At 47.0% G+C, this 12,444-nt stretch overlaps 1 protein-coding gene across 2 annotated transcripts in view; it reads left to right on the forward strand.

Moving 5' to 3' along the window:
- Positions 1–12,444, forward strand: part of LOC135376171 (neprilysin-1-like) — a 148,938-nt gene that overhangs the window by 96,331 nt on the left and 40,163 nt on the right. For both annotated transcript variants that reach the window (XM_064608766.1, XM_064608765.1), the window contains exons 12-14: positions 323–421; positions 478–555; positions 11,685–11,797. In XM_064608766.1, the coding sequence (XP_064464836.1) occupies positions 323–421; positions 478–555; positions 11,685–11,797 (290 nt within the window). The remainder of the gene's footprint in view (positions 1–322; positions 422–477; positions 556–11,684; positions 11,798–12,444) is intronic.

Below are 12,444 nucleotides of genomic sequence, written 5' to 3' on the forward strand. Positions count from 1 at the left end.
TGATCGTTAAAGAATTGGTATTGATGTAGTTGTGCCAGCGTTTGATGGTATGAGACCCTATAGTGCTGTATTCGACTTTGTGTGTGTCGTTGGCCTCAGCTACAACGCTATCATAAATAACTGAACGGAAAGCAGCCGAGCTCGAGTTTACATTTTGTCTAGCACTGTACGCGTTGGCAGATATGCTTTTATGTACAGATTGTCTTTTTGAGGCGCACGTATATAGGTCCCTTTCAGATAACGTATCTGGATTTCAATGTGTAAAGCCTTCGAAGTTGGCGGAGACACACATGTTTGTATATAGGTACGACTTTCCTTTCAGATGGACCTACTGGTCACGGAACTAAAGCGGACGTTTCACACACTTATTGAAAATAAGACCTGGATGGACGACGAGACTAGAGCAGAGGCTATAAAGAAGGTGAGTGGCGTTCATGATTTTTCTTCGGCATCCTCTTCAGTTATATTTTTGTGTAGGTTGCTGGTATGGGAAGCAAGATAGGGTATCCTGACTGGCTGATGAATAATACGTTTTTAGAAGAAAAGTACGAATACGTGAGTGGAATTTCTACACGTACGACCGTTCCTCACCCAAAGCGTTGTAGCTTTACAATCAATGTGCTTCAATTGTTTCCCATTCGTAAACTACTTGAATGTGAACTACTGACAGTGCACTTTCGCAGCGGGCGTGTGACCCCTGTAAATGTTAACAAAACCTGAGGTGCTTTGCAGGCCTGTGTCTACCGCCCATTTGGGGTGGCAACATGGGTGAAATTGAATTCGGTACGGAAGCCCGTGGCATGATACTTAATCGTATTAGAACTTCTCAGGCGTTAGTTCGGTTCCCCTACTGTTTGCGGGAATTCTGTAAGTTGAAGAGGGCTCATTTGGAAAGTCTTGAATGCACAAGCCACTTTATTAATTAAGATTTTGTTTCGTGGTAAAATTTTAGAAATGTCTCCATTATTGTGTATAAAGGGTGTCCCAGTAAACTTCTAATAAGAAAGTATGGTACGGTACAATATGTTATCAAGGGCATTCACATGCAAATAAAGTTTACCGAATACGAAGTAATTTCATCAAGTTAATTCAAATACAACGGTCGTTCAAGGATGCCCAATACTTCTTATTCTTTAAATAAATGGGAAATTGGGGAAGCACCAAACTACGTAAGTTTTAGAGCGCTGCTCTTAGGTCCCAGTTCCTGCGTTGAGCGGCGTCGGCGTTCTAACCGGCAGAGCGAACAAGAAGCGAAGCGAAGGATGAAAGTACGGGAGAGCGTGAGGGGGAAAGCGGCGGGGAAGCGTACGGCGAGAGTGAAGTGGCGCGAGGAGGAAAGCGAAGAAGGGCATGCTTTGGAAGCCGGAACGCATCTGGTTGCAGTTCGGTGAGCTTGGCTCCCAACTTGCGACTGGAACCGCAAAATTGCATCAGTAGTACCCATAACATGGCAAAATTAATCCATTAAGCAAAATGTGCACCTTCTAACCAACTATAATCTCGAACGACATCGTTCTCTCCCCTGATTTTTTTATTTCTTTGTGATTGTTACGCCTCATCGCCATGCGGTAGAGAGGGTACAAAACGAAGACAAAAATGAAAATGTACATAGCATTACGACAATCACTGCACTACACAATCCTGGAAACAATAATTGTCCATATTAGACTATTATTAGTTACAAAGGAGAGAAGGCATATTGATACGGGCAGCACAGCGTGGCGATGGCAATGATTTAATGGACAGAATGATAATGCGCGTGACATGAGTCCTCATTGTCGTCGTCACAATACCCCCCCCCCCCCCGAAGTCGTGACCTCCTGGGCACGATGGTCAACGATGGTAAATGGGTACGATGGTCAATGATGGTCAAGTGAGCGAAATATGAAGTGACGCTGTGCTGCCCGCAGTAGTAGCCCGGTGCCTCCTTGGTAGCGATGCCGCCTTGATGGATGGTGGCGACGTGGATGACAAGGCACAGGGCTAGGAATGACGTTCGGCACCGATGTGGACGATGGGGTGATGAGGCGATGGGGACGCTGTGCTGCTCGCTGGAACGTCGGTGGTCTTAAGGCGAGAGCTGAGCCATCACTGGGTGCTGCTGTCACGGGTGTCGGTTCTCAACGGGGCTGGGGGCTTCTGGTCAGGTCGGGTCATCTTTGGTCTCGTAGGTCTGTCGGCAGGTCGGGGCTGGGGTGTCGATGGCCATGGCAGCAGCAGGTCGGTCGGATCGATGCCCCGCACCTCCACGAAATGATACGTGCAGCACAGCGTGGCGATTTCAATGATTTAATGGACAGAATGGATAATGCGCGTGACATGAGTCGCGTGAGATGAGCCCTCATTGTCGTCGTCACAATATCATACGCGTTGAAGCTGGAAATCCTAACCAAAATTGATTAACTTCAGTGCCGAAACCTAACCAAATCGACGAATTTCACTGACGATACAGTTTCCAAAAACCCAATCAGTACTCATTACATTATTGAAAGTAAAATCTCTCTTTCTTAAAATTTAATTCTTAAAATCTCGCTTTCTCATTAGTTGCAAGCAGGAGGCCTACGCCTTTCTTGATGCAATTATAGCCTGTATATTTGTCACAAAAGAGGTGTATGCCTCCAGGTTCCATCAAATCAGGGGCGAGAACGACGTCATCCCAGATTATTGATGGTTAGGAGGTGAAGTACTAAATGCCATTCCATTTAATGCATTAAGTTTGCCGTGCGACTAGGGTGTTAGTTCACGAACTGGGATAGGAATGCTACCTGGAGAAAGCACTATGTGTGGAAAATAAATCAGTGGTGTACTCGTATAACTCCAACTAAACAGCTGCGCTCAAATTTTGCATTAGCAACTATAGTAGTCGACCAGCGAATTGTTTTCAAAATGTTCTCCGTGCGCATCTAGACGCTGCTGCCATTGCTGCGACGACACTGACATCTTTGGCGTAGGAAGAAGTGGGCTGAGTGCCATAGCCACTACAAGATGTCTTTCTGGAGAGCGTCATCTTTGTTCAAGGTCTTTCCTCCAAGTTGCTTTTCAAGGCGCCTTTAAGGGGCCCAAACAAATGGTAACGAAAGGACTGCTAGAGCGTGTTGGTGTACGTTAGCTTGAGGTAGTTTATTTAGCGAAAGCCGATTACCATTTGTTTGAAACACAGTGTACGAAAACGACAGGAACAGAGACGGACGGCACATACACAGCATTCAACTTCAACTGGCGTTTATTACAAAGACACACTACCCTGCCTGACTCGCCAAATCCTTTTGCAGAAAGGTTACCTCGTTCTCCCAAAAGCCGAGAGATTTGCTGTTTACTTTGTTTGTAGCGTTCTCAATACACAAGGATTCCACGACCTCCCTCTCATGTCATGCGCGGTGTTTGTCCAATACATTCGTCTTTTCTAGGAGAGGGAATCACGCAGGGCAGCATCTGAGGCGTTGTTATAGTGGAAGTGGTTAATTGGAGTTTAACCTGCAGCGGTGCTGAGCGGACCCATTCATTGAGACCTTGGCCCGTCTGGCGTATGTACTGTTTTCCGCAACTGAAGTGGAATGAAATAAACCACATTCCGATGCTACGGGACGAAAGGGCTCCTATGTTTTACTGTGGAGAAGGGGAGCTTGTTTCTCGGACAGGGGAGCCTGTGTACCACCGGCATCATCTGTGGTAGCCTGTAGGTACGCCTGAAGGGAACATTGCAATGCTGCGCTTCCTCTACCCTAAGGCTGTGAGAAACACCGTGCAAGTACGGCATTACCACAGATCGCTGCTGCTTACGGGATACAGTGGGAAGATTCAATCGTAGCTCGTGGCGACAAAGCCAAGATCCGTGCTATCAAGGAACTTCGTGACAAAAATGTGGTACTCCTCGAGTCACTTAAGGAAGGCTTCTTAGTGTTGTTACGAGGGGCGTTCAAGTCAAACCAGGACTTTCTGTCTCCTGAGTGTACACATGGCTTCCGCTACTTCTTTTTCATCATTTTCACACGCGACAGGCCTCCACGTTCACCACGTAGTGGTCCAAAATTTGTGTAAAACAGAAGACACGTGCTAGACAAGATGGCCAACAACGAGGTGAGCGCGCATATCGAACAGCGAATTGTCATGAAGTTTCTCGTGAATGAAGGCGTAAAGTCATCCGAAATTCACAGAAGACTTCAGGCTCAGTATGGCTACGATACACTTAACCGCAGCAAAGCGTCTGAGTCGTGCAAACGGTTGTGAGACGGCCGTTCATCAGTGCAGGACGATCAAGGCCGGGGCGGCACAGAGCCCAGTGTCAGAGTTGCTGAGAACATCCAACTTGTGCAGCGCCTGATCCTCAAGGACCGACGGATAACATGTCTCGAACTGGCTCGAAAGACGGACCTTTCTGTGGGAACGTTGAACACTATCATTCATGAACACATCCAGTTTCGGAAAGCTGGGCCTCATCACCAAAGGAGTCCTCCTCCTCCAGGACTATGCATGCCCGCATACCGCGCATCTCACGACACGCACCTTACAGGAACTTGGCTGGGAGTTGCTGCCACATCCCCCTTACAGTCCAGACCTCGCCCCCAGCGATTTCCATCTCTTCGGGCCATTGAAGGCGTTCCTTTTGGGCCGCCACTTCAGCTGCGACGACGAGGTCAAGAATGCGGTTCGATCATGGCTGCTACGCGTCGGTAAGGATCTCTACGCTGCTGGCGTCCAAGCCCTCGTGAAACGCTGGGACAAGTGCATTAGTGCAGCTGGAAATTACGTTGAAAAATAAAACTAATTTCTCGCCTGTAAGTTCATTTTACTTTTGCGAAAAATGAAAACTCCCGGTTTGACTTGAACGCCCCTCGTACATCAGCACATCTTTGGCAGTAGTGGGATGGCTGCCATCAAGAATAACTTTTCTCAGAAAAGGTCCTGCCCCTCAGACCTCAACCTCATTCTGCACCCATCCGTCACCTGCCACCTGGACCCCGTAAAACGGTCGTCGGGGCAGCATCGCTTGCGGTGTGTTTCCGGGAAGATTTTTACTAAAATCTGGACCCGTTACTGGAATATACTTGCAAATCATTTCCCTTGATGTCAATGATTTATATTTATCCCTAAACTCCAAGACGCTGTTGGAGAAAGTGGAGGAAGTTGTCCACTACTAAAATGTGGCATGGCGCTATCTGACTTCCAGCGCCTTCTACGTATCTATTGGGCCTATCTCGTGGTAAATTTCCAAGACAAACTGTTCTCGCAATGGGCCGGCATCTGTATCGGTTCCTACGTGGTCCCAGTTCTGCGCGAGGCATACCTATTTTTCGTGAACAGGCCCATCAAGAAGTAAATAAGCAGTAACATCGCCGTAACAACAATCTCATCTCAGTGTTCAGATATGTTGATGACTATCTCATCGTTCACGACCGCAGGATTAGCAAAGCCAACATGGTTTCAACATTTAACAAACACGGTATCGGTCAACAGTTTAGGCGTGTTTCACAATACCGTGCTTGTCGTCTGTTTGCTTCCAAAATAGAACCTAAGGGCATTGGAGACCCGTAGGTTCCAATGGGTCTGTTTTGGCTCCGTCAAAAGCACGGCAAGTAATAAGCATTTGTGTGAAACATGCCTTAAAGTGAAGTCGCATCCGTTCCTGTCGATTTCGAAATTATAGTGTCGGTTTATTCATCGTGGACCACAGACCACGCTATAGAAAATCCCACGCGAAATATTGGCGAAGTTTGACCGCTTTCCGATGCAGACCATGACAAGAGCAGACGACGGGTTATTGAGAGTATGCAGGAATTCCCTCCCTGGAAAAACGAGTAAACGTCACTCCCTCAAAATAATGAGAACGCGACCATGAGAAAAGGAATACCGCGACCGTGCGGGTGTTTCTCAGAGTTACGGGGCGTCTCGACGGCGCCTTTCTATTCTGAGCCCCGCCCTCTTGCTCCTCCGCTTAAGGAATGATGATACCGCCTGACGCTTTGCATTCGCTGATCTGTGAAATTTGTTTATTTCTTGGCTGAGCATTTTTCGGACGAAAATTTTAGAAAATTTGATTGTCGGCCGATGCCAAACATAGTGGTATGGGTTTCATTGATGGGTTTGCGGATGCGACCATCCCTTTAAAAGTACACTACGCAGTAAAAACCTGTTGGTATAACAGTGCGACATCAATCCCTACCGTATGATATTTCAATGAATACCATTTCTTGTCCCCAAGTGGCACAGATAATTAGAAAAGGAATATTCTCCTTTGAGTGATTAGGCGCTCGTCCACGGAAAAGCAGTCCAGCAACACTGGGCTTCACTTCACCGGTACTCCTTATCAAGGTTTTGCTTTTACTGCTGGCGAATATTTTAGAACAAAATCGAGGATACAGATGAGTGGTCATCCATGTGGCACGAAGACACTACAAGGCACAGGCCGAAAAATAGCCTGTGGCCCACACGAGAGTACAGGTGACGTCACGTATGGTGCAGGAGACATGAGAGGGAACATTCAGAAGTCTCGGTTTCATCTTCAGCTTCACAGCACTTTTGACATCTGACGAGTCCGCGACTGCCAAATCAACTTTATTCCTCATTTCGGAAGAATGTGTCGAACTTATTTACGCAACCATTATAATAGTTCCGTATTGTGACGTAGTCCCCTTTAGGGAAGAGGAGCCCGTTTCGGGATCCCTGCAGTTCCCAGATGTTCGGTTACGAGTTTCTCCTCCCGAATTATACTGGTCAGCTCAGCAAAGGTCTCGAAAGCTCCTTCTCCCGTTTTGAAGCTCACTTGCGAAAACAGTCAAACAAGATATCGTCAAATCTCCTCTCCTCTCATTAATTACCAAATCATGCTCACACGTACTTTTCTGTTAACGCTTTCATTGTTACTGAGTTATGCTTTCTCCATGTAATGCCGCAAGACCTTTGGGGCATCATAATAAATAAATGAAGTATATAGTTTCGTCGAGCAGGAGTTCCCAGATCTCGCACCTAAACAGCACGAGAAATGACGGCCCGTCTGCACTTTAAAGCATAGGAGCCCCTTCGTCCTGGGCGATCGGAATGTAGTTTATTCCATTTCACTTCAGTGCGCAAAAACGTATACATGGGCCAAACGGGCGAGTGTCTCAATGAACGACTCGCTCACGACTCCTGCAAATTAGTGCGGTTGAACCACTTCGGCGAAAACAACATTCCAGCTCGTGCCCTGGGTGCTTCCCTCCTCTAGAAAAGCCGACTTTATTGGGCAACCACCGCACGAGACATATGGGAAGAATTGCGTGGAATCATTCCGTATTGAGGATGCAACAAATAATGTAAGGAGCAAATCTCTCGCCCTTGGGGAGAACGAGGTCACCTTTCTGCGAAAGGATTTGGCGGGTAAGCCAGGGTAGGGTGCCTTTGTAATAAACGTTGAAGTTGAATGCTCCGACACATTACGACGTTGAAATTCACCCGGGGAATTGATTCAGGGTTTAACGTCATTCGGGGCCATTTCGTTCACGTTATACTTCGAACGCCGTGAATGCCGATGCCGCCCTCCACTGCTTCAAAAACTGATCGTCGATCAGTTATTCTTCTTATCAGTATTCAGTATATTCAGTATTATCAGTATTCATTATATCTATTAATTCTTCTATCGATACTCTTGCTCCGGACGTTTAATACGTACAATATAGATGTCGTAAATCAAGGTAACAGTTGCAAAACGTATATGTATTGTATTTTATACAGCGACCTGAAAACCCGATGCCCGCTGCGAGCAGTAGACTGCATTCATTTGCACATGTATCCGCAGAGTCGACACACTTACTTCGCCGTCTTCTCTCAGCCGCTGCTATGAGGCGATCTTCATAGTTTCTGTTCCCCTTGCGTTTGCTGCGATATAACATTTAGCGCTGCTTTAGAGCGTTGATTGTAATTTCGTTGCCAAGTGACCATTCTGACATGTTTGTTGTCCACGCCGCTGCCCGGCATTCTCTCTCGTGGAGCGCGCCAACTTTCCTCGGTACTCGCGGCAGAAGTAGAACCAATGCCTCCTGTACAGTGTTGCCACACGTAAAACAAATTTATCTATAGATCCAAGCCCGAAAAATCTGTAGATAGAGCTAAAAATCTGTAGCCACTCAAAACTCTGTTTCTTGAACATTTTGCCTTCAAATCTGTAATGTCTGCCTGCGTCTCTAAATTAGTGGGAGAGCAACGGCTTATTTCGTTCCACTGCTGAAGACCACAGCCGGAATTTTTTGCTGTAGCGCACTGGCATTACGCGTTGGAACTTTCGGTTTGCGATGTCGCGTATTCAAATCTGCTACAATCACAAAAAAGTGTCACTGAACGTAGATTTTAATACTTTGACATGTGATATATCCACATGAGCAGTGGCGCTCCAATGCAAGAATAACGCATCGCGTGTAGTAGGAACAATTCTCTCGCTCGTCCCACCATCACAATGGTGAGCGAGGATCGCAATGGACAACAAAAACAATAAAAGTAGATATTATTTCCACAGACATAATGAAAGCGTACATGCGTGACGTGAATTATAAACGTTGTTGTTTCACTTCAACGCGAATCAAGTCTGTGATGCAAACTGGTAACGCGCGCACAAACACTCAAGAAAACTGATTTAGCGTTGAGGCTCGCCAATAATTCAGACGCAGTAGACGTCCTTCTCCTTCTGCGAGCCCCGCCAGTTTCGTGATCGACGGGTCAAATCCTTGTCAACGGCGAAGGAGAAGCAGTTTGACCCAACAGCGTGCGTTTTGTGTGCAGGAGGCCAGTTGGTGGTCGTTGAGAGGCTGTTTCTTTGCTTCGTTTTCGTCAAATTAACTGGAGAATATTCTAAAAAATAGTCAGTAAAACACTCATTCCCGCGTCTGACGTTTTTCATCGTTGTCGTTTTGTGCACTGATGCGAAACACTGGGTCGACTGACTCATTCGTTGGAGAAAAGAAATAATGAGATTTTCAGAAATCTCTGTAGATCTGTAGATTTTTCAAAAAGTAGGTAGATCTCATGATAAATCTGTAGGTGTGGCAACACTGCGTCCTGTATCTCCCTGCCCTGTTCTTCGCGTATGTCCGTGTTAGTATGGCGGGCCTCCGTCAGGTGGAGACAAATACCTATGATACGCACCGCGTGATAAGCACGCAGAAGCTGTCCGCAAGCAGCCTTTTTTTAGCGTCCGCAAGCGCATTTAGCCTCGCGTTTCGGGAAGAAGCACTTCAATTCGAAAAGTTTCGATAACACGCGAAACAATTCGAAAAACGACGGACCGGTAGCAGACGACAGTTCTCGCGACCCTCGGGGGCTACGGCCACGCTGCAAAAAGCGGGCTGCCTGAGGGCAGGAACAGGAAAGGGGCGCTGGAGTACGGAGCGACCGTCTTGCCAGGCATTACAGAAATATAGGAAGCATTGGTAGAACCAGCTCGCGTAACTCAGTGGTTAGTGTGCTGGCCATGTAACGTCGCGATCGAGAGGTGCCCAGGTTCTAATCCTGGTGCCGGCTGTGCTGTGTTGGTTTTTCTTTTTTTTTTTTTTTTTCTTTTTCCTCAGACGCTTCAGTCGTGACGTTGCCCACATCTATTAGGCCGACAACAGCGAGATCTTTCATTGCACCACACCACCAAAAGTAGAAGCTATCTCAATCCTCGCGTCGCTGATTTTGACACCTTCGCGGGCTCCGCAGGATTCGCGGATTGCTGTGTGAACGTTACAAGTTGTCCAGCGTCTCCGTCGTTCGCTGCGTCCGCACTGTATAGTGTGAACGTAGCAAAACGTTATGTCTGTGTCGTCCGTCCGAGTTCCTGCCGCGTTTGAGTACTATGTTTCAAACAAATGGTAATCTCTTGGGGCTAAATCTGGGCGGTACGGGGCACGGGGCTAAACCTACCAGCGCATTTCGGCGAGGGTTGCTACCGTCATATTCGTCGTGTGAGGCAGGGCATTGTCATGAAGAAGAATTACACTTTCGCGAAACATCCTAGGCATTTTCTTGCGAACTGCGTTTCGCACGCTATCATTTATCAATATGGATTAGCGCTAGGAATTAATTGTGACCCCTTGCTCCAAGAAGTCCACATGGATGATACCCCGCTTGTCCAGAAGACAAGTGCCACGGACTTCCCAGCAGAAGGCTGCATCTTGTGTTTTCTTTTCTTTTTTTTTTCGTTTTCTTTTTTGGCGGGGAAGTCTTATGTCGCCATTCCATGCTGCAACTTGTTCAAAGTTAGCGCTTGTCTCGTCCACTGCCTTCTGTATTTGTCCTCGGTTGCGCCGTACGACAAGCCCAATACAAGAACAAGCCCGACAGAGTGTGCTACTGCTTTTTTTGTGTGTGGAAATGATGCACTCTGGTTTCATCACACGTGATGATCGAGTGCGAAAATTCGTCGCCCACGGATTGAAACCGGTTCAGCAGACTGCCATGCGCACTCCCTTCTCACGAAAAGTGAGGTGTCGAAGAATCCATCTTGCACAGACATTGCAATATAAGAATTTGCGAAGACTTTGCGGAGCAGTAAGTGCTCTTGAATGATTGTCTCCACACTGCCGACAGTAATGTTACTCTGCACTGCAATGTCCCGAACAGATCTCGCAGACTCAATGTCTGCGATGTTCATTGGCGTGATTGCAGTGGGACAAACGTGTCCGTGTGATTCACTCGTCACCATATCTCGTCCTTCGCCAAACTGTCTGCACCATCCGTACACTTTACCCTTGACATCGTCTGTTCCCCATACTGCCCATACTGTACTTGTAATATTTGCAAAATCTCAGCTGGTTTGGCACACAAGGAACGCGATTATGCATCGCTGTTCCGCAGCTAGAGACGCAGTGTTCGCTGCTATGATAGCTGCCCCTGCTGCACGTGCCGCTGACCCGAGAATGACTACACTTCGTCCGCTGAATGTTTTGTTCAGTTGTCGAGCAAAAGTCTCGGTCAACCTTGAACGACGCCTTGTAAGCTATATTTTTGCAATTGTGGAACTGTGCTGACAAGAGTCATTCTGTAGAACTTGCGACTGATTTCGTTTAGTGAACTTTATTCCTTGAACATTATGAGAAGGTATGTCATAGATACAAAAGTAAAGAAAACAACCGCAAAGCAAGCCTGTATTGTTGTTCGCTTGTTTACACCGGAGTCACTTGCAATGCACAAGTAGCTTGACTCTGCATACCGTGATATGATACGGCACCCGGCGGCATGGCCTAGTGGATACAGCGTTCGATCGCCGGTGGTCGTGCTGAATACTAGGAGTGCTGAATACACCGGTTTTGCTGGATTATCGAACACCTTCCCAGACAGATTTCCCAACATCGCTGTTGCTGGGTGTCGCAAGATCGGTAGTCAGGGCAGTGCATTGCGAGCTGAATCCGAGTTTCCTTGGCAGAGCGAGAAAGAATGCTCCACCGTGAAGCGTGTTGATACGAAAAAACACGCGAATCCAATCCAGATCGACTAGTGGAACGCACATGCTCCCCGGGGGAGCTGAACAGGGACTCCGGGTCGACTACTGGAACTCGCTATAGAATGTAGTTGAACCTGTTGGACTTATTGAATTTCTTTTTCTAGGTGGGAACCACTACATCTGGAACAGATACATTGTGTATAATAGTTTAGTTTGGTACTCATTGCGTTCCTGAAATATATGTTGAGTATAGCGTAATTCATAAATGATGCAGTTTTTCGTGAATATAACGTAGGTAAAAAACTTCAACCTGAAGACACCGTACGTAACTATAATGGCCAACCTCATGGAAAACAAAGCCTTGCAAGCCCTGCGGCGTCTTCACACCTATCACAACAAGACCGTTGAGTGAGTGTTTTGGTATTGGTGACTTAAGCAGATCATTTGCAACGCTTAAAGGAGCAGCGAACGACACCTCCATAGCGGTTTCTTCGACCGCTGCGCATTACACAACAAACAACGAACGTTGTTGCACAAAAAACCATAAGCGTACCTGACCCGCAGAGCTCTAGCTCTACACGTCTCTCTCTTCGAGACGCATTTATGCAGACGACACTCTAGAAACAGCTAAGGTGCTTCAGAGAGCCAGTGAAAAAAGAAGTAATGAGGCTGACGTCGTCGAGTTACGTCACGGTCGTGGGGACGTGACACGAAAAGGGTTACGTTCGTGTATCTCTCTCCTACTGTCCTCCGTATCTCACAGCAGCAGATCGAGATCGGGCCACGCGACCCGAGGTCACGCCGCTCCAGTCAAGTTTGATTTCTGTGGCCGTTTTTATGAAACACATTTGTTTATTAAAACGAAACAATATAAAGCACGTTCTTCGAAAATATGCTACGTGGTCGCTACAGATAGAGTGTTTTATTAGTTAAGCGGGGTTTGGAGCAGTCCTCTATGCCGTTTCATCGTGCCTTTAACACTCCAAAAGACCACGTGCAAATATTCGAGGACCCCAGTTGTGGAAGACGCTAGCTTGCGCGCTCTAAAAACAAAA

Source organism: Ornithodoros turicata, unplaced genomic scaffold (assembly GCF_037126465.1).
Source record: "Ornithodoros turicata isolate Travis unplaced genomic scaffold, ASM3712646v1 ctg00001049.1, whole genome shotgun sequence".
NCBI classification, from domain to species: domain Eukaryota; kingdom Metazoa; phylum Arthropoda; class Arachnida; order Ixodida; family Argasidae; genus Ornithodoros; species Ornithodoros turicata.